Genomic DNA, 22,852 nt, shown 5'->3' with positions numbered 1-22,852 from the left:
AAGAGAGGAGAAGAAAAGTCCTGATGCGATGGTAGGAGGAATCGAAAGTAGAAGGAAGAGAGTATGAAGAGAGAGCGGTTACGAAGAACGGTCGTGAAGAGAGGGTGGCGGAGAGGGTGTCCCTCAAATCGCCCCCGCCATGGTAACGTCGTCGTAGCACGTGCTTGCTACGTCACCGGCCGTGTTTACAGAGAGATACCTATAGCCGTACTCGTGACCTTGTGTTTTGTATATATCATCCTCCCTCCTGACGGCCGCGGGATTCCCCTCGCGGTCCCGCGGACCTGGGAATACCCCCATCCGGTATCGTCTCTCCTCTCCTCTCCCTTTCGACCTTCCGCCGCGTGGCTTTGGTACACGAGAGAGCTCCTCAAACTCCCCATGAGGCAACCAGTTGTTCCGTCTGTGACGTAACGGGGTATCACACGACCTGTCGGTGCTTTGTTGCATCCTATCCTGCTCCACCCTTCGCGGCAGCCACCTCTTTCGCTCGCAGCCGACCTACCACCAGACACGCTCTTTCTTTCTCCTTCTGTCTTCTCTCTTTCCACGTTCACACGTACTTCGTCCACCCAATGGTATATATGTATACGGTTCGTCTTTTGCCCTTTTCCTCGTCTCCTTCGTCGCGATGCCCTCCATACCGCGGTTAATTCTCCGTGCTCTCTCTCTCTCTTTCTCTCTCTCACCGTCCATATGTATGCCGGTTCTGTGTATATTTGGCCATGTGCATCTGTGCGAAGTGAGGCGATGCGGGTTTATGTGTACAAGCTTGCGATCTGAGAGAGTGAAAGTGAGAGAGAATATCGGGAGAGAGGACGAGAGAGGATGCTTTAAATGGGTGAACACATCGCCTCGAAGGTCGTGCCAGACTTTACTGGGTCACTGGAACGATGGTGATGACCCCGCGCTCCTTTTCCTCCGGCTTCCTTCTAGTTCGACGGATCGAGCATCGAAGCGTCGTTTTATCGGAAGAATGTGAATAGTGTTGACAGTGCATGCATGTTGTGTTTCTGATATGGTTAGGCTTCTGCAATTTTTATGAGACAGTGTAGAATTGGCTGTGGTAATTTACGTGTTGTGAAGTTATGTACGTTATGAAGTTTGAATGGGTGATATGATAGAAATTGGAGGAAAGGTGAAGATTGGTGGAGGCATTGTTCGAAGATATGGATGTGTGATAACCCCTGGTTTAAGTATATTGTATTTGTTACTTCTTCTGAAGCCTTTGGAAGCCTTTGTACTGATACAGAAAATTGATTGATTTTAAAATAAAGTTATCCTTTCTATGTTGTTTCATTTTATGAAAATAACAAAGTAATTGAAATAATTTGTTATTTCAAAGAAAATTTGATCAAGTTTGCTATGATATAATGATACGTCTTAGTGTGAGTACTAAGCGTCATAAATTCTGTTCCAATTTTTTTTTGGTGGGGACATGAACGTGACCTGAGTGAGACACATCAGCCTGTGACTCGTGAGCTGGTCACGTAAGAGATTAAGAAATAAATCGTAAAATCGAGCAGACGTTACAGTTTATATGGTGAATGTTCGTGGATGAAAGAATTGACAGAAGTTACAGGAGATAAGAGCTAGAAACCTCAATCAGGATCGTAAAAATAAATAGCTATATCCTGTTGTTAGCTCTGATTCGAACCTTATTGACAAAAGTGGAATGTTATAATGCGTGTGTATTGTCAAGTAAAATGTATATCACATAGCACCAATTGGTGCTATTACTTGATGCTTTAATTTAAGACCCCAATGACTTCACGTCATGGAAGTTCCTCTGTAATCTGGGAGAAGTCTTTGTGCATTGCACTTGGAGCATAATTGCTTGGATGATTTTCAATGGAGTTGCCATTCTCTTTTACAAATCTGTTATAACATCAAAATTACTAGAGCAACGTCATTTTGCACGATTCAAGTAATATTATTAGCGAAATTATACAAATCAGTTGATCGTCTGAATTGTAAAATTTTAAAAAACACAAGTCTTTCGCAGAAAACGAAGCGTCGATTTGATGGTAAATTGTTGTGTAAAAGGATTAACTATATCATTCGTAGTATGGGCGACTTTTCCTTGATGAATTTCTCGTGTTCGTTTGATTTCCCATCAGGATTCAGAGGAAATTTACGTTGTAGCTACAAGCAGACGTTCCTGGCAACGAACCACGCCGCAAGGTTGCCTCTGTCCTTAATTTTAGAAGCGCCGGAAAGGAACGCTTGGAGATGGTCGTCGCGACGAAAATAATAACGCATACCAGGCGAAAATAAAAACTTCCTTACCGCGCACTGGGATTTTATTTCAGTTCTATCCTTCGAATTCTCGTTTAAATTAATCAGGACGATTCGTTAAACTAAGCGAGGATATCTATTTTTTACTCTAAAAATTCTATTACGAATCATTTTATGCATCGAGAGATCCTCTCTTATACTTTTCGAAGGTAATAAAAAGCGAACAAAAAGAAAGAAATGCAAAGATTTATGGTAACTGCTGGTCGAGTTTCATCGTGGAATCATGGAACGAGCACTGGGAGAAAGTTGTGTAGAGATTGGAGAGCGTTTCACTTTCACTTTGTCCGACCCGTGACTAACATGGATTCAGGCTCCTCCAGACTTGTAAATCAAGTGTTTCTTTCTCTGACCATTTTATACTCTGCGTATAAACGATAGTTATTACGGCCATCCATGATCAGCTCCCCAGAAATTATGTTTAAAATTCAAAGAATCTTCGGAATCGATATAATATGATAAGAATTTAAAATAAAGATCATTTATTGAGTTGATTTATTCGTCTTATTATTCCTTCCGTTCATGCTAACGCAATTTTTATTGCGATAATGAGACACGGATAAAGAAAAAGATTGCTGCTTTTATTAAATGGGACTGCATTCTCATAATGTATAATTTGATAAAAAGGGACATGATTTATTGCGATGTCATCACATTCAGTTTTATTTAATCATTTAGCTTTTATTATGAAATTCATTTATTTAATCTATTCATTCGTTAGGTCTAATTATTTGGTCTGTGTAATTAAATTATATTATTGATTGTTATAATTCAATTAATCTATCATTTAGTAATATCATTTGCTTATTTATTTTACCGATAGCCATATTCATGTACGGTTATCATATTGTAGGTATTATAATAGGTGATATTATATTCAAACACGTTTATTATTCCTAACAGAGATAGATACATTGCATTGATAATTTGATATACCAATTCTATAACTATGTCTAATGAGAATTTTCAACAGACAGCTTGTTGAAGAAACAATAATTGTCAACTGTTTAACACATAATCATCAGCGACTGAAGACGGTATCTTTACTTAAAATGCAACTATTATTTTAAAACTGTACCTCTTACGTAATAATTTTCAAAATTCCCCTATTTCGACATTCTATTTTATCCTTTAACGATCCAGATATCCGAATTAACAATCAGCATAATGAATTTTCAAGCCAGAATCAACGATTATTTAGTGCGTCTCGTCTATGTCAATACTCGAGAAGCCAAGTATCATCGTCGTCGTCATCGCGATCATTATCACCCTCGTCGGATAACGATCGTCATCGACATCGGGAATATCGTCATGGGGATCGGTTAACGATCCCCATATACGTATCAACGGACGAAGTAATGGCTGTGTTTCTTTTCTAATCAGCGACAGCACAATTATCTCGTAAATTCGGCTTGTCCCAATTGAACCATTGGCTTCCAATCTCCCTCGTGATCATCGACGGTTCTCACCGAGGCAAGAAACTTAATTGCTCCTTTTAGGTACGATTAATTTCGAATCAATTACCCGTTTGTTTGCGCACCATTCGCTACGGCGTACGGTTAATGGACGTGTAATTACAACCGGTGTATCGTGTATTACGTTGCCATTAACCCTACATCTACGAATGCCATCAAATTCCTTCTTTCTTCATCAAGATTATCTGCTTCATTTGCTTTATGCGAAACATTGTTTCTTCTCTTTAGATTGATTTAAAAAGCGATTCTATCGCGAGTAGTCTCTTTCAGATATTGTATATATTGATAAAACGAATATCCGATTACGTAGAGATTTTTTTTATGACAACTCTATGCGATAGAAAAATCCACATAGAAAATAAAATTGTCCATATAGTTTGATAAAATAATATTACGTGATTCTATTTTCGAAAGAAATGCCCATAAAGTACCTGCGTGAGTCAGAATTGACCGAGCCTTCATCATCCGAATTATTCTAATAATTTGTTATTTTAGGTTCTTAATTCTTTCCTATATAGTTCTGTCGTTCTCTCTAGTTAGTCTGTAAGAAGTAATTTTTCTTACAGTTACTGTGTTTATTCTTCAGAGAGGTCAGTATAAAATTAATAACCTTGTTTGGAAAGTGAACCGTGGGGAAAAAAAGGGAACGAAAAGAATCAGCCACGCCTACTCTCTGTTTATGCACATTATACTGATGGTAATATAAAAAAAAGCACAAAATGTTGGTATTTTTTATTTTTTACCTCATGTTCACCTTTATAGCGACATAAACATAGTAACGGGAGAAAACGTGGACGATGGAGTTTTTTTTTTATAGAAAGAGGAAAAGGGGAAAAGTCGATGTTTTTTTCCTTGTTCGTAATCGAACCGGAAAATGGAAATGATCGATCCCCCTTTTGCGTCGAGAGCTTTTGCTCGTTTTTGCGTGCATGAAAGTTTACCGAGTTAATTAGTCGCTTCTTCGCGATAAATTTTACGCGAAGTTGCCGGTATAGACTTTTGTACAAGTTTACGGACGCTGTTTTATACTTTCGAACATTTGACTTCGTTCTTTGTTTTTAATAGGAAATTAAATGCCCTATGTTTGCAAATTATTTTGGAACCCTTATTTGTTTTTATCAGCGTTGAGGAAAATTTTATTCGAATAAAAGATAACGAATAAAAATAAAAAATTAAATATTATTCGTCACTGATGAATAAATATCCAATGGACTGAGTATTTATTTGGATAAGAATTTATTCGAATAAGAAGTTATTGCGTGTACACCCTTTTGAAATTTTAACCAAAGCATTATTTTATTGGGACGACGTGCATAGTATGTCACATGGTTATTCGATATCAGAATTATTACAGATGACTGATGACATACCGTGTATATCATGACGTATTTTTAAATAAAAATTGTGTGAAACGGGTTTTTTTTTTATTCCCTATATTGATTAGTTCCACTTATTTTTTATTACAAATGTAAAGGAGTTTTTGATCATTCGGAGGAGTTTTATTCAAAATGACCTTTTTTGAATGTGATAATCCGCGACTATTTCTTTCATTATCACGTTTCCATAAAATAGGTACATTTCTAATAAAGAAGTCACAAAAACATATTAAAAGTCGCCATAAAAAAATTGTTGGCAAGTATTTTGAAAATTATTTTCAAGAAACATTCGTACTAGACTATAGATGTTTATTAAAGATTTCAAGATTTTTAAGTAAAACCTAAATAAATATCCGTATCATTCCTTAAATTTGAGTACCATAACCAGCAATTTACCTTGGTAATTTCCTATATTTTTGCATATTATTTCTGATTATTACCAAAAGAACTTATTATTTGCGAAGTCGAGTCGTTTTAATTCACAGATCAATTCCTCTAGCGTTGACTAGATGCCTCGAGAGACGAGTTCATTGCTTCGTACATATTAACGAACGTTGCAACGTGTCTTTTTGCGTAATGGGACCTGTATGACTCTTGTGAATCTATTGATGCATCAGACAGTCCAATACGTCGTTTCAGTTGACTGGCAAATTTCTCAATTACGTTGTTTGACGTTGGAAGTAATGCAAAACACGGTTCAATGATTTCAAGAACAAATTAATAATCACTTCGTTAAATAAATATACCAATATTTGTAGCACTTGATACATAAATATATTACAAATATATTGGATCGTTTCGTAAATAATGCGGTTTTTCAAAAAGTTAAGTTCGAAACAACGGGAGTTGTTACTATCAGAGTTCTAAAACATTGAAATGGAAAACTTCATAGAAGAAGACAGTGAATTATAAAATATACGAGAAAATTTATCACTGATCAAAAGGTAATTGTTTATTTTGATCTAGTAATACGAAAGCCAAAGTATTACTTATGGGATGAGCCAATATTTATCGAGGTACATTCGATTAAGTAATTTTCAAAAGATTTGTAATTTTATCTTCGTAAAAAGATATGTGTTAAAGAAATGATAGATATCTTGAAAAATTCAGGAAAAAGAAGAGATAATAACTGTCATGTAATAATCTTAAAGAATTCTTTCAATGACATAATCTTACTATTTTTTTTTAATAAATATCCAGAATTAAAGCTTCACACTATGTTACCATTATAAGTACATAGTTGCCGTCTTTCGTCTTTGTTTCATTTCTTGAAATTCTTAAAAGACTTGATAAATTTTCCATTAACTTTATACGATACTTTAAAACGTCTGAGAAAAAATGTACGATGTTTTCACTCACACAGTGTGTCCAGTTTCTGGTTAAGCAGAAACACCAACAAGAAACGTTTTCAAATAATTTATTTAACCTCGTACTTCGTAATGACATCACGTTACTTTACAATTAATCCAAGAATTACACGTTACTCTAACTTTAAAAGGAAACAAAAATCGTGATCGGTCGCAGAAGCGCACTATACAAATGTAGTCGAAACTCATCGGGCACCGGAGTTTGGAGCGATGGTAGTGAAGGGGTTGAAATTCGAAAAGTGTCGCGCGGCCTTCGTTTTTTCTTTTTTTTTTTTTCATTTCTTGTTCTCTCAAAAGAGACGCGAGAAAAATTGGTAAATGGACATCACGAACGATCGCTAAAGATCAACTGGTGCTTGTCGAAGGCAAGGCAAAATGTGATTTTCTTCTTTTTTTCTTATTTCTCTCCTTTTTCGTCTGTTGGCGATTTTTTGACTCGCGAAAAAGAATGTTACGGCGTTTATAGAGTTACAGACATTGTCTGCAGACGTGTGTCCGCATACAAATTTCTATAAAATATATAGAACTTGTAAAAATGTGTAATAAATACAGGACATTTTGTATACAACGACCTAAGAGAGTAACTGATGTCGTGACAATGGAAGAATATTTCAAAAGAATGATGAAAATTCCTATTCAATTTTGAAAGCTAAATAAAAAGACAGTTTCGGGATTGGCGTGTATTGAATGTTACCCTCTCGAGGAATGCTGGTACATATGTGTACGTTTAGTTTCTCTTTAATTCAAGTATGATTGCAAAAGATACAAAGATACAATCGTCACATATGTATACATTATTTTTCTCGTTTGAGATGTTCGTAAATATATATTTTAAATAAATAATCTAGCCTGAAAAGACGCAAGATAAAGTAAGTGAAAATTGCTCCTTTGCAAAGAAAAGGAGAAAAAAAGATAGAAACATGACTTATCATAATTTTCCCCTGTGATCTTCCTATAGAAGTCAATATGTGTACACTTTTCGCGATTTGTTATATCGTGTGTCGTATATTACAATACTTTGCGTGTCCACGTCTTTTATCCAGAACTCCGAAAAATACGTGAGATCAGACATCCAGTAATCTTGTGGGAAGACACACATCTACAGACAACGTCTGCAAGTCTGAATATACGCGATTTTAGACACGATACAGAGAATAATAGCACATGGCGTGTCCGTCGATTTATTACGATCGCTTAATTAGTAACGTTAAATGGCAGTTTGTTAAGGTGATCGAATTGATCACCGGATTTTGAACCTCTTGTGAAACCTGAGATACGCGAACCTCGACGTCGATCGATCAGCAAAGATCGTGGTTCGTTTTCGCCGCCGCTAGTTTTGTTCTCGTCAAAAGATGTTAATCGATTTGCGAAAAGTCGCGTTTAAATTATTGAAAACAGTACAACGTGTCGCTGTATCATCTTCTTTTTCATTGCTCGAGGTGCACTGGCAAGGAAGGTCTTTTTCAAATTCCTTGAATGATCTTGCTTAACGATCGAACGTTGATTTATACATCTGTTGAGCTTGAAAGGATCACGCTGTCGAATCTTGAGACAAGTGTTTCGTTACATCAGTCATTTACGGCGAAAATCCTGAGTGTGCGAGTGTCGATATAATCCTCTACATCTTTGGTTAAAAATTTACGTGCAGTGGCAATTGCATTATAGAAGTGTAATAAGAAAAGAGAAGACTCTCTTCTTTAAGAACAATTGTTAAAAATCACAATGCAAAATTTTCCAAATGCCTCGAACTGCCAAGATATCCACTTGATATCTTATTAAATAAACTTGAGCCAGTGGTAAAAATAAGTATCGATATTTCGCTCGCCAGACAAACAGAACCAAAGATAGAGTTCAGTAATAATAAAGTAGAAATAGAGTAGATTAGATTAAGTACATGAGCGATTAGTTAACTAAGGAGAGATATTAAAGCAAATACGACAAATATTGAAGGACAAATGAAAGGAATTGTAAGCCAAATCCCTTTCTAAACTAACGAGCCCAAAAATATAGAAATAAAAAATACTTTACCCGCCTTAAATAGTAAGAACCCTTGAACGAAGACGGAATTAGTTGAAAGGCAGTTTATCGTAAAAAAGATACATAAATTTGAAAAATTGAAAGGGAAATGATTTTTATTTTAAAATCCACTAAAAAGAAAAAAATAATTTTCTTAACCAGGTATCGTTGAATGTAATAATACTATACGGGAAAACCTGTATATATTATCTGTATCGCTCAATTGTTGAACTCATATTACTAAAAATAGAAACATGGTAGGATCATATTAATTCAGTTCCAAAGTTTTCACAATTTTAACACTTTCAAAGACTCTGTAATTGATGAGATAAATCTTGGATTCATGATTTGAGTAAAATATTCTTTCACTTATAACTTGTAATCGATAGAGAATTTCCTTCCTTGTTTTCATTAGGAATTTCTTTATCGAAAAAATTCATTCAAGAGAACAAAAGAGGATGCCAAAATTAGCCAAATGGAGGATGTATCGTAAATGCATAATGAGTCCGCCAGGTACTTATTTTTAGTAATATGAGTTCAACAATTGAGTAATATCCTATCATATGATTACCACGTGTGCTCGACATATACAGATTTCCCTGTATACTATTATTACATTCAAATACTTAACGGTACTTGGTTCAGAAAATTATCTCCTTCTTTTTAGTACATTTTTAAATAAAAATGATTTTCTTAATTTTTAAAATTTATGTATATTCTTTTTTATTTTTCTTTAAAAATTCAGCAAGTGGATGAAATGTTGCTTACAAAATTCCACCAAGACAGTCAAATAGACAGGAAAGCAAGCTAAATAAAAGCCATTAAAAATTGTTAACGAATGTTTGGCAAGCATTTGCTGAACCATCGATGACAATCATTTAAGTACGATAGTATCTCAAGTAGTATAGTAATCGTTCCAAGCTCAGCTCTTCTATATAAACGAATCTTAATTTGCGGAGACCGAAGGATCGTTGAATCGTTATAATATTCCAAAGTCAATATTATCAATACAAACACGATAACACATGACAAATATGATTTGAGTTACCATTGACTACCAAATTCGATTTAACTCCATCCAACAATCACAAAGCATAAAAATCGATCGGGTTATTCCAAGTCATGAACCTTGGTCTCGTGAAAACGATCCTGCAAATCTTCAATCCTTACTGTCCCTTTTCAGCCCCTCGAGAAATGAACGATAAATTTCAGCAAATATCTTCTTTGTTTCACTCGTGAATAATTTTTCTCGTGGCTCCAGGAAGATCCAAGAGGAAAGCGACACAAGAGGACGATGTACTTAATTCCCTCTTGGAAGGATCTGACCCTTCTCGGCGAGTCCCCTCATCGATCACGCGACTTATCCCTGGGTCAGGCCAGCTTCCATCGTTCATTCGTCTATCGAAATTCGCGGTACCGCACGCAATCGTGAAGAAATCGATCTTCTTTAAAAAGATCTACGCTCTGTTAAGGATTAAAGCAGAGACAAAGATAAGATATCGTGGGTCTTTCTAGATTCGAGTCTATAAAATCGATAAATCGGGAGGAAAGTGAGAGAGAGAGAGAGAGAGAGAGAGAGAGAGAGAAAGAGAGAGAAAGTTTTTATAGCACGCGTGGTACACGTGAGAAGCAGAAATAGTGCTTTGACGGAATGACGATGTCGTTGGTAGTGTTGCGTGGGACGCGGAACTTTGTCGCGAGATCATCGTTTCTTCACAGTGTATCGGTTCATAAGTGTTTTTACTTCCGCGATTCTCTCTCGGTTATTCCATGTTCTTTCGTTCCCGACGTAAAAGAGAACAAACGAGAAGAGAGAAGAAGAAAGAATGAGAGAAATAGAAAAAATAGCGATGATAAAAAGAGAGAAACAACACAGAACAAGAAGAAATCAGTGTGGAATGTCTCGTATAATTACGTGCGAGAATAATAATTTATCAGGCGTTTAGAAAAAAAAAAGAAAGAAAAAAAAAGCAAACAACTCCGCTACATTAATCCGTTTACGTTTATAAGATAATAAAAACTGTGCTCGCAGTCATTCGTAATAGCAATAATAGCAGCAATAATATAATAATGATCGTAATTATAATCATAACCATAACTGTCTTCTTCATCGTCATCATCATCACCATCATCATTATCATCATCATCCTTATCGTCATCATCATCATCAGCATCAACAGCATCATCAGCATCATCATCATCATAGTATTATAATCAATCGCCATTTCGTACTTCACAAATATGTATATTATAGCAATCTTATAGTCATCACCGTCAATTTAATCACTACTTAAGAGTTACTTTCTAATTATCGCAAGAGAAAAAAAGGGCAAAAAAATATACGCTCATACATTTTTTCTGTATTCCCCCAGCTTTTCCTTTTCTTCTAATTCCGAAATACTTAGGAGGGGAGCGGGGGGAGGGGGGGCTTCTCTCACGCATACGTGTCTATGTATTCATATATATATAAATATATCATCATATTATTTTTATATATCTTCTTTCCTTGCCAACGAAACGATCGATATGAAATAAATTAGGCGCTAAATAAATAGAACGGATCACTACGGTTTTTCTCTCTTCGTTAAAGTAGATTCATACTTGCTGCATTCTTTCTTTCTTTGCTTCCTATTCATCCGTGTCCCTCTTTGTTTCTCATTTACCGTCGCGTTCATTCGCAGAAATTCACTGCATGTCAGCCGACGAATTAGTTCGTAAGATCGCGTCACGATGTAAAAATCGTCCCCGTGCCACTACTAACGATGCTGACACGTCGAGAGTGACATTTTTTACTCCGCGTCGCATCAAGCCGGATTTGCCGCAACGATTTGTCATACCGATTTGCTTCGTATGGAACACCCGTCTTAACGTGCTTCGTACTAAGGTAAATATTCACCAGGAATAATAATAATAATAATCATCGATAATACAGCAGAAATTCGAACTGTTCGCGCGAAGGGGTGGATTTCTCACTCTCGGTGTGTCCCTTGCGTCAGTTGCTTCTCTTCCTCCATTTCTCCTTTTTTTTTTCTTTATTCTAGTGCAGCCAAACAAGTGCATAGCTGCCACAATGGCGTGTGTATCGTTTAATAATAGGGTCAGTATCTAAAGTAGCCTGACCACGCTGTTCTAAATTACAAATATATATTATATAATATATATACAATATATATATATACATTATACAATATATGCATATTATATATATATATATGTATAAAATTTGAATGAACGTTCTTGATCAAGCTATAGTGGTTTACTTTATTTTTCTGTTCCTCTCTCGCTATCACTCTCACAATCTTGCACTCGCTCTTAAACACTTTCACTCTCTCCTCAGTTCCTCCTAAGTTCGTCATTATACTTTTATTATCTTGCCTAATCGTTTCTTTTTCCTGTCTTAGGTTTGTTATTGATATATATTGTTCGTCTGTCAACCGTCCAATAACCGTCATCGTCGTCATTCACCCCTTCTTCCTCGGTTCGCATTCGTCATCGCGGCTCCGTCTTCCCTCGGATAATTAATAATCCTTAATAATGCAAAAATACTAGTTAAATCCCTGTACATGAAAACCTTGATGTGGTATACGTGTGGTGTCTTTGTCCCTTCATTCTATTAGTCTTCGAACTTACTATCATGGCCGCATTCTATACAGGTATTCGTGTACGGTTTTGCGCGCGCGAATCAGTGTGTAGTTATGTGTATGTATGTGCAGGTCCGACCGCCCATTCGTTCTCGTATTTGTTTTTCTTGGTGGACTCAAAAAAGCGTTATTTTTATTTGTTTCTAAAGTATCTTTTTACTTACAAGGTATTTGGTTTGATCCATGCATCATTCTGACATGCAGTTTTTTTTCTTGTTTAGATATATAAATTATGGTAATGATTCGGTATTATAATTATAATAATAATAATTATTATTATTAATAGTAATATTATCATTGTGATCGGTGTGTGTAGTACCGCCATTTTTCTCATTTATCATTATTATTATTATTATTTTGTTTCTTTCTTTTTTGCTGGTCACGGAATCAGTTACTCGATATCTCTCTCACACCCGGTTTTATACGTTCTCGTTCATCCTTTCTCTCCCACTCTCTCTTTCCCTTCGCTTCTGTATTTTCCATTCGCTATGCACACCTCATTCACGGTATTTTTTTTTTTCGATTTTTTCCTTTTTTTTACATTTTCTCATTTTTTTGACAAAAAAAACAAAGGAGAAGATAAAAACATGCGTCAACGCCGTTTCGTATCGCCCTTTGTAATTCGGTGGCCTTCAAAAACGCCGATACAAATCATGATAAAAAGGAATGATGTCTTGGCTCTTGAATTAAACGCTACGTCGTTTTGCTATCGCGCAACAAGCGGAAACGGGGGGAGGGGGAGCGTGTATTTGTTCAAAAGGCAGTAACCGCGTGGAATTACTTCGTTTCGTTCTCCATGAAAAAAGAAAGAAAAAAGAGAAATATTCAGAGTCCCTAAAAACTACGACGCGCAGCAGAAGAAGGAAGAAAGCTCCGTCATCTCGAGGTTTCCTTCGCGTAGAGTCGAAAGAAAGTAGCTATCACTATTATCACATGGTATAAAAGTTACGTGAAATGCCGCGAATAACGCTAATCGTACGATCATCCCAAAGAACCTGTTCAGAATCGGTCGATATGATAAAACGGACGCGAAAAAGAACAGAGAGGAAGTCACTAAAATATAAAGAAAAACGATGAGAATGAAGAAGGAAATCTTCGAAATATCGAGCTTTTTACCTCTTCTTTCTGCCTCCGATCTAGCGCGATTGATATCTAAAGACCAGCAAGATGCTTATACACAACTTCCACTTTCCATCATATATGCAGTAACACTATTTTACAACGAGGTCTCGTGATATATTTCTACAAACAATAGCAAAAAGAAGGCGAAACAAGACCAAAGATACTGGATGTAGTGAAGAGAAGGAACGAGGAGATAAAAAGGGGAACCTTACGAATTTAATGAATCTAGGATAAATAATTCACGGCGAGGAAAAAGGAATGGAAAGAAGGTAAAGAAAAATAAAAAAAGAAATGGGCAAGGTACATAGTTAGAGAGTTAAAGAGGAAGAAAATGGATAAAGAGGAATGAGAGAGAGAGAGAGAGAGAGAGATAGAGAGAGAGAGAGAAAGAGAGAGCAGGAGCGAAGGAGAATCATCAAAACGATCGTGATGGTGCGATGGTAGGCTACAGGTCTACTATCCGCGACCCTGATCGGTGACCCTGACGGTTTTTAGAAGCGCCTCGCTGCGATCAGCGTTAGATTGGCGGCCGACACGAGGGTGCTGACGTTGTTGCTCGTATTCGTGGCTCCCTGACTGGCGGTGGGTCACTTCTTACTTTTCTTGGTGGGCGGCTCCTGTACGTCCTGCGAGTCTTCGGTGTCCTCGCTGTCTGTCGGTCGAGGCGTGTTGTTGCTGTCGTCGTTGTCGTTCGTGGCGAGTGAATCATTCGTGTCTTCGCTGGCGACGGCCGCTGTAATCGGCGTAGCGGGTTTATCCATCGAGTCTTCGGTGAAGGACGTGGTCATGCTGTTCTCGTCGATGGCCGCCGGATCAATACTGCCTAGTTCCTTACCGTTCACTGCCACTTCCTGATTGCTGTCGTCCGACGGTTCTGTCGCCTCGCCGTTGCTGGGCGGATGAGAGTTCCCGTTCTCTGTGGAGCCTGGAATGCCGTCCAACAGCTCTGGCTTCAACTCGGACGCCACGTAGTGGGTCCACAGGGCGAGTTCCACCCTGTGGGGACTCCAGGTTTTGCCGTTCGACGCTGCAATGAAAAAAAAGAACCAAACGTCTGTTAAATATTTAATCGTTAGGCGATAAGAATCGTCGAGACTGCGGACCTTTATGCATTTATGGGAATTTTCAATGAAGAAACGTACATGCAGTGACTAGGAAAAGTACTGGCGCATGACCATATTTTCCAATGAAGTATTTCTTTGTATCAAATTTTGCATTCCATTTTCGTAGGATGGAACCTTTGTAGTTGTATGAAGGTAATAATACTTGATAATAAGTTATATTATAGGGTATATTATTGAAGGTATTATTAAATAAAATTTAGTATGTTTAGGCCTAATTAAATAGTCTACAAACGCTATTAAAGATAAATTACTATGCTAATACTTTTTGTAGCCACGATAATATACGGAAACATAAAATATCCAAAATAAAGTACAATAGAAATCCGTTTATACAAACTTGTCGGAAGACAGATAGTTTATGTAATTAATATCTATTTAGTTTCTTCACTACCTATGATTTTTCCTTCACATACTAAGAGTTGACATTCAGATAAACGGATTGAATCGGCAGGAGTTTATTTAGTCGGATATTAACGAAAGTATCGTTCAAACAAACGAGATACTACTGTACTTGTTATAATATACAAAAGGTGAAGTCAATACCGATTTAGATTCTGTTTCTTAGATTCTGTTTATAAAAATATAAATTTTCATAAATATCCGCAGTCTGATCGTCGAAATATTATCTTAATGTTTCGTTTCGAGTTACATATTTAATCGATACAGTGATGTTATACAATTTGATTTAATTGGGAAACAAGAGTGATAGTGAGATCTTGATATAATCATGATAGGGGATCAAGTAAATTCAGATTAGTCGAATTATGCGAATTCAAGTCGTTTCGAGTGGAGAACTATATCTATATGAATCCACTGGGGATCAAACAATTCATATAATACTTCATCGATTCCTCGTTACTTATGTTTTATTGTCTAAATAATAAGAATTCGTGTTAAGATAAGTGGACTTAATCGGTTCAATAAGGAGTTCGGATAAACGAAGTTCCATGTGATTAGTACAAGTTTCCGTTCATACAAAATAAATTATTCATTTTTGTTCGTACAAATCAAAGATAAACTAGCTTCGAATTATGTATTTCGAATTAAAGCAACTGCCAGTCGGCGGGATAATGAACAGAAAATTAGAAATTCTAAAGAGTACTTTTAGTACTTTTAGTTGGATTCTGTTGCTAGTCATTTCGATTTAATTGAAATCAAATAACTTAACTAATCTCAACTACACACATAAACCAATATATACATTTTAATAGTAAAAATTGTTTATTTTTCTTCCAATATAGTAATTTCATCATGACAAACACAAAGTTCTTAGAAGAAAAAGAAATATGTTTAGAAATGAATAATCAATATGTACATATAGCTACATACTAAAGTGATAAAATAGTTTTACAAATATTTGTGAAACTTGTTTTCAAATTGTCCTGAATCTAGAATTATCGACGACTAAGATATAAAGCTTCTTTCAAATAAATCAAAACGAGGGATGCATGAAAAAATAAGCCTTTATCAAAAATCATTTAAATCTCGAGAAAATCTCGAGTGCATGCATAAAGTTCGTGTAAAGAATTATGAATTGGACGTTTCGATTACATTTATATTTCTGTTAATTCCGATACGAAAGATCGTGAGAAAACTTGTTGAACAATTCGATATTTGCTCCACGTATCGCTCTTCTCTTTTTCCCTTTTTTTAAATTTAACTAAGCATACTGCGTTCGATAATTAATCGACGATAAGTGAGTTAAACGTATATTAACAGAGACACTCACTTTGTTTGTTCAGCCTCTCGACGGTATTTTGAATGTGCTGAACAAAGTTGAGGTACTCCTTAGTGGTATAATCGATGCCCTCGATTTCCGGTATTGCCATCAGACATTCGTCCGCCATAAAGGGTGCATTCTCCGGTGATGCTGCTGCCAATAGGGCCGACGCCATCGTGGTGCCTACTCCTTTCAAATTCGAGAGGGCAGTAATCGCCTGTTCAAGGTTTGGAAGCTTTTTGAACGCCTTCTTCGTTTCCGCCATCACAGCACGAGGTGTGTTCACTTTTACTAAATATGATAGTTGAGGATAGAACTTCCCACGCTGCAAATAATAAAAAAAAAGATCCAACGTTTAAAGGAAACATCACGATTTGCTAGACTAATGACTCGAAAGCCACGTGAACGTTACTTCTTGTATTCGTTTCCTGTTTCGTCGACTCTTTCAGCGCGCATGAAATAAATTATGACGTATACTACTATCGCATATGGTGGTGATACACAGGTTTTAGAAATACTTTTTCAAGGTAGTAAGTACACGTACACCATAAGTCGAAATTTCCAAGTTGCGTTCGATAAATTATAGAATTAGTTTTTGAATTTTAATTAGTAGCTTTTAACTTGCTACTTATAGGAAATGTTTTAATTGTCAATCTTTTGCGCGTGATAGTGTCGACATTTGAAAATCTTCTATTCTTCTACATATCGCTTCGTTTCTACTAAAGATTACATTACATTCGTACGTACATTTACAAGGACTAAAATCGATCTAATGAAAATTTATCTGTCTTTATTCATTTTTAATTCCATGGCTGTAGAAGTTTCTGATTAAAAAATTTTCGATTAAGAGTTAACAAGTTGATATGTATGTACGAAATATATATTTCCCGAAAGAAAGTTAAAATGACAGTATGGAAATACAAGTCGAATCTTGTTATCGGAATTAAGCTGTTCACAGTTGGATTAAATTTCGAAGAGACATCGAAAAAAAAGAAGAAATTTAATCCTTCGTATATATGTTTTTGTATTACCAATCTCCTTTTTCTTTTTGTATTTTCAGTAAATTATTTTCGTCGGAATACTAAAATTTATAATCAAAGTGAAACGTGTGCCGCGATTAAAACCCATTTGGAATCTTCGTGTTGTGCGCGACATATATACTGTTCAAATGAACTTTGAAACTTGTAAAACTTCGATTGAGTCTACAAGCTATCCACGAGTCTAATTCGCATTTTAGCGAAGAATCATGAACTTGGTGTACACCACTATCTTTAACAAGTTGCGTAATCGAACAACTTATTTACAGTTGGAAAAGCATATTTACATTGAGGTTTGACTATTTCAGAGTGTCAATTTTAATTTAATCATTTAGAAGAGCTAATTCCTCTTCTTGTAATTACATTCAACCCTGTATAACTCCACGTAACCTGAATGATGAATCTTTTAGTCCATTGTCAGACAAAATCAATTACATTCAAATCTAATCCGTTTTATCGCAGATTGAATATCTTGTAACTTTAAATATTTTATCGCGAGCAATTAATTTTAGACTTGCTTAGACTGTTAGAGCTATAATTAAATAAAATTTCAAATCTTAAATTCTATACATTTTTCAAAGCATATACTCGCTAGTATAATAAGAGGGTTAACATCCAATGTTAAACTACTGTAAAGCAGTAGAAAGTTCTTGAATAATTCGATTCTTTAATACTTTATACAGTGTGTTTCAAGGCAATGATTCTATAAGAGAAGATAAGTTAAAAAAGCAAAGAATACACAATCGAACTAAGTGATTAACGAAAGACTGAGTTCTGGTATTAACTTTGAACAAAAGAATTGAGTTATAGAGAGTTAGAAAACCAAAATATAACAAAGGATAGTATCGAACAAAAATATCGACTCACTATTTGCTTCCATTTCATCGTTTGCACGAGCTCTTCGTGATTGAGATGCGCGTCCTTACCGCGTGACTTGATCTTCTTTGGAAGCTCATTCTGATACCTGCAAACAGAAAACGTCACCGGATGGTCAGTAAGCGAAGACAGTCGTGAATGGAACGTCAGGGTATGCAAGATCACGGTTACAGGGGAACGATTACGTAACCAGCAGTATCATGGAACATAGAAATCGTGGAATACTGATTAAAAATGCAGCCGCAAGAAGCGGTTTTCCACCTACTGACGCTCACGTGGTCTGGCAGACATCGGCGATGGAATACGAGCCAAATCGAGGACACGTTCTCCACGTCGGATTTTCCGATATTCCATCAAACATCTTTCTACTTTATTTCTATATTTTCTCTATTCTCTAAAACCTTCCAATTTTATTCCAACCTATCATTCTCTTTTAATCCATTTAATCCCTCTTTAATTCAACTGATAATTTTTGTTTCCTTTTTTTTTTCAGAATCACTATGGAATTTTACAGACTTTAATAATTTTGATTTCCATTTCTTAATAATGTCCTTTAGTGAACTTCATATATTCTTGAAATATTAAATAAATCATTTTTTAATTTGAGGAGAAAGATTCCTCATTATGAAAGTTAGGTGATTCTTTTTACGAGTCTCAAGTACAAATTATAGAAGTTTTGACTCATTTGTTTTACAAATTATCGAGGCATCGTTATATTATTCAAAAATTTTGTCTCCCTTTTTATATTCGTACTGCTAACTTATATTAGTGTCTGTATCAGTGTATGTGAAAAATAAATATATTACTCAAAGTTCAGCCAGAAAATTGGAATTAAAATTTAAGCACTTCTATGCTTCAAACGTTTCGAATACAAGCGTCTGCAACTGATCACATCCACCATCGACCTCCATCTTCACTCTTCGCGTTTCTTAATTTAATACTTACGTAATTTTCGCTTACCAACAGTTTAATTACATAAATTTGAATGCATTTAAATACCAACATCGTAACAAGAAATCGCTTTTAAGTTGGACGATTTCCACTAGAAAACGCGTGTTCCCCCGATTCAACGCGTATACAATGCAACAAAATTTAGGGAAAAATTAATCCCTAATTGACTCTACGCCTATTTCTATCATCTATATATTTTCTTACATTCCTAATTTCGATAAAAGCGAAATTACAAAATTTTTATTTCGAGTAACGGTTACGAACTAAATTAAATTAAATTCAATTTAATATATAAGGAATTTTCCCATTTAAACGCTACCCACTATATTCCATGAATATTTCATAATAAATTATAAATTCGACAGATACCGTAACAAACATTTGAAAACCAATTACGTTCATTCCAGCTATCCTCATTATACATACATAGTAATCCAAATGTTTAATGCTAAGGTCTCAGTATTTGATTCAGCCATTGCCTATCACCATTCGTATTCTAATATACCGAGCAGTACTTTTTCTGTTCATATTATTTTATGCCGTTTTCTGAAGAATCTGGTTTCATTTAGCGGCGAACGTCCCGGTTCAGGTAACGTTTCCTCTTTTTCCCAGCGAACTCTTTCTTCGTCCCCATTATTCGGGTCATCGACACCGAGAGACAAGTTCTCTGTTCTTCGGAGGCTGCATCCGTGAACACGGCCATGCAACGGGAGAGACAGAGACAGATACGGAGAGCACTCTCTCGCGTGGTTTTATTGTAGGTACTTTCGGAGGTCGGCTGAGATCAGCTGTTTGGCTGAACGGCTAAACTTAGTTACGGATAGTTTGTATTTCATTCATATAATGTGACACTTGGACGCGTGTTTCCTTGAATTACGGCTGCTAGGCGGTTCACTGTCTGAAAGAGAGCACGTGAAGCACCGTGGAGGTGGTAATTAACGTATTACGTTGATTGCAGTGGCCGATAGTAGAACGGATACGTTCGATTGATTCCCAATCACGTTCGATGTACTTAGCTCGATTTTCTCATTTGTTTACTCGCACGTAGTTGTTTACTTATTCGCGAGTATAAATTTGCGATATATAAATCACAGTATGTGATTCATAGTACGTAACCGTATAGTTGTGCACGAGTAGTATTCTTGATAATTAGCTTATTTGCGCTGCTGAGGTTGCTTTCCAATGACTAATAAGAATATAGGGAGTTCGAGTTATTATCGTGGAATTAACATTTTTAATAATTCAGGATTGAAGATAAAGTTTTTATTCGTGAATGATGTTCCGGAAGTCTGGGAGATTCGTTGCTCGGAATTTTCGAATAAAATCGAACACTTTAGTATTCCAATAGCCAACACTTTCAGAATCGAATCCTTTTTTTAAATTCTGCGCGTGTTTTTATCGATCGATAAGAGAAACGCATCTCTTCTCAAGTTTTTAATAACACAACTTTAATTTCTTTTCCCCTCTGTCAGCTAGAGTCCTGAATGAAATGAAAGAAAACTAATAATTCTCCATCAAGGTAACATTCTTGCTTTTTTTCGAAAGTAAAATTTAAAAGACCGCTGTTATTTTCATAGAACGTTGCAGAAAGGATCCCAGAATGTTTCCAATTACGCGCTGTATAAGAGCGATAGAACGGTTTGAAGATTAGGATTTTTGGTTTGCGGTGAAACTTGGACGATAATGAACAGTATTATCGTGGAAGAAGGCGAAAGACCACCGAGGAAACCGTAGAGCGGTTAGTTTGTCTCGCAGCCAAAAGTAATTTCTCAAACGAGAGTTCAACTGTCGTTGCTCTACGGCTCTTTTTTCTTTCTCTTCCCCCTTTTTTTTGGTACTTTTGTTGCCTTCTTTTCGCAATAAAGCGAAGATAAGAATACAATGAGTTCTTTTGCGAGCAAAATAAACCTTGCACGATATCCTGACGATAATTCGCCAAAATTCACGGCGACCAGAACTTGTAAAAAGCAGATGAATTTTAGTTTTTATTGAAATAAATGTTGAAAATCATACGAAAGGTATTTGAATGATATTTCAGAATAGAAAAAAAATAAAAAAGAATAAACTGAAATCTGTTAAGAATTAGATAAATCTTGATGTATACATAATTAAATGTGAAATTATGTAATATGATCTATTATTAACGTTGGTTAGTATTTTTCAGGTCGCTTTAAATTAAATTTACAAACAAAAAGCATTTGAGTGATATTAAAGACTATGAAAGGAATAACAGAAATCTGTTAAGAATTGGATAAACCTTGATATGTATATATGATTATGCCATATTATTTATTCTTATTGTTGGTTGGTATTTATTAAATCTTATAAATTAAATTTATTTTATCCGCTTCCTTTTTTCTTGAATCGAACTTCCTATTATTTTTATTATATTATGTATTGGGTTGCTTGTCTTGAATAAATAAATATTTATTATCGACTAGTTGATAAAGATAGAAAGTTTCTATGATTTTCTTAGAAAAAAGTAACGAGATATTGGATTGGTTCTTTTCCACTGGCTTCGACAGCGGGAAGGTATAAGAAAAAAGAAGCCCCAAAAATGAGTTCCATTCGCTTGATTCTCGTCGATCGTTGAATTAATACCAAACGTGAGCGTTCCTCAGCGAGATTTCAAAGTGAAATTTCACATGTCTTTACATGGATGAAAATACTTCGTTAAAAGGACCGCACGCCGAGTATTCGTTTAATTGTTAATTAGCTTCAACCAATTTGCTGATAAACCAAGTACATTCCAAAACCTTACAAACTCGTAACGTATATGAGTTACTACGAACTATTACTGTATATTACATGGGTTCCTATAGATATAGTCTAATTTTCTTAAACGTATTCATGCAGCATACACTTTCAATTATAGTATTTCGATTATTTCCAGAAAAAGTCATAGATATCACGTATTTATATTATATGTTTCGCAAAATTTTATTAGATGTCGAAAAACTTGAATCTGTTTCAACAGTGAAACTGATAAACATGTAGTACTCTTATGAGCGTAATTAAAATGTAGGATCTAGGTAAGGCAAAGATTTGTCTCACAAAGTAAGAATTATGACGAGAACTCTACCTTACTTCATTAAAATATTCCATTCAGAAATTATTCATTTTTCAAGATGTATTAAAATGCTTGGAGTTCCCAGCGTTTTTTTATCTTTGGAGTAAAACTTCGTCATAAAAATTGTTACGAAATAATGATTAAATAATTTTTAATAGAATAGAGAAGACCACGGGCAAACAGCAGAAAGAAAATGTCAAAACTTCAGTTTCAAAATGGTAAGGATAATTAATGCCATATCTTTTTTTTTTTTTGTTTGCAAAATTAAATCAAACCCGGTATTGAGTTCCTAAACAATTATATACACAGACAACTTCAAATTCTATCCAGAAATGGCTATTTATATTCGTACATGTCAATGCCAATAAACTTTCTGTAAAAAGTTCAAAGTCGACATAAAAAACACAAATAGTATAAGCTTCGACTCTGCTTTTTTGTATCAGAAAAAAACTTGAAACAGCAGAAATTACGGCGTCACAAACTATTTGAACACGAATATTTTAAGGTACCTTTAAGCGCTAATATCTCAACTTATAAATACTGACATTGCCACTACTTGTACCAAGTTACAGATATGTACTCTACACATACGTGAATCTTTAAATTTCCCATAAATGCAGAAAAAATCTTCAATCTACCAATAAGCAAAGGAACCATAAACAAAAGAAAACAGATCAAATAAAAAAGATCAAACGATCTAAATATCAAAGTAGCAAGAAATTACAATTACCATGCAAGTGATTGCGATTATTCGCATGGTTATTCATTGTCGATCGTCCAGG

At 35.5% G+C, this 22,852-nt stretch overlaps 1 protein-coding gene across 1 annotated transcript in view; it reads right to left on the bottom strand.

Moving 5' to 3' along the window:
* Positions 1-6,547: 6,547 nt before the first annotated feature.
* LOC126923506 (uncharacterized) overlaps positions 6,548-22,852 on the bottom strand; it is a 28,908-nt gene continuing 12,603 nt past the window's right edge. The window contains exons 2-4 of the mRNA XM_050737026.1: positions 18,041-18,137; positions 16,146-16,461; positions 6,548-14,319 (exon numbers count right to left, since the gene is read on the bottom strand). Coding sequence (XP_050592983.1) covers positions 13,880-14,319; positions 16,146-16,461; positions 18,041-18,137 — 853 coding nt within the window. The 3' untranslated portion in view covers positions 6,548-13,879. The remainder of the gene's footprint in view (positions 14,320-16,145; positions 16,462-18,040; positions 18,138-22,852) is intronic.

Source organism: Bombus affinis, chromosome 13, assembly GCF_024516045.1.
Source record: "Bombus affinis isolate iyBomAffi1 chromosome 13, iyBomAffi1.2, whole genome shotgun sequence".
In the NCBI taxonomy this organism is placed as follows: Eukaryota; Metazoa; Arthropoda; class Insecta; order Hymenoptera; family Apidae; genus Bombus; species Bombus affinis.
Note: the sequence above shows the minus strand (reverse complement) of the source record. Positions and strands in the feature narration are given on the sequence as shown.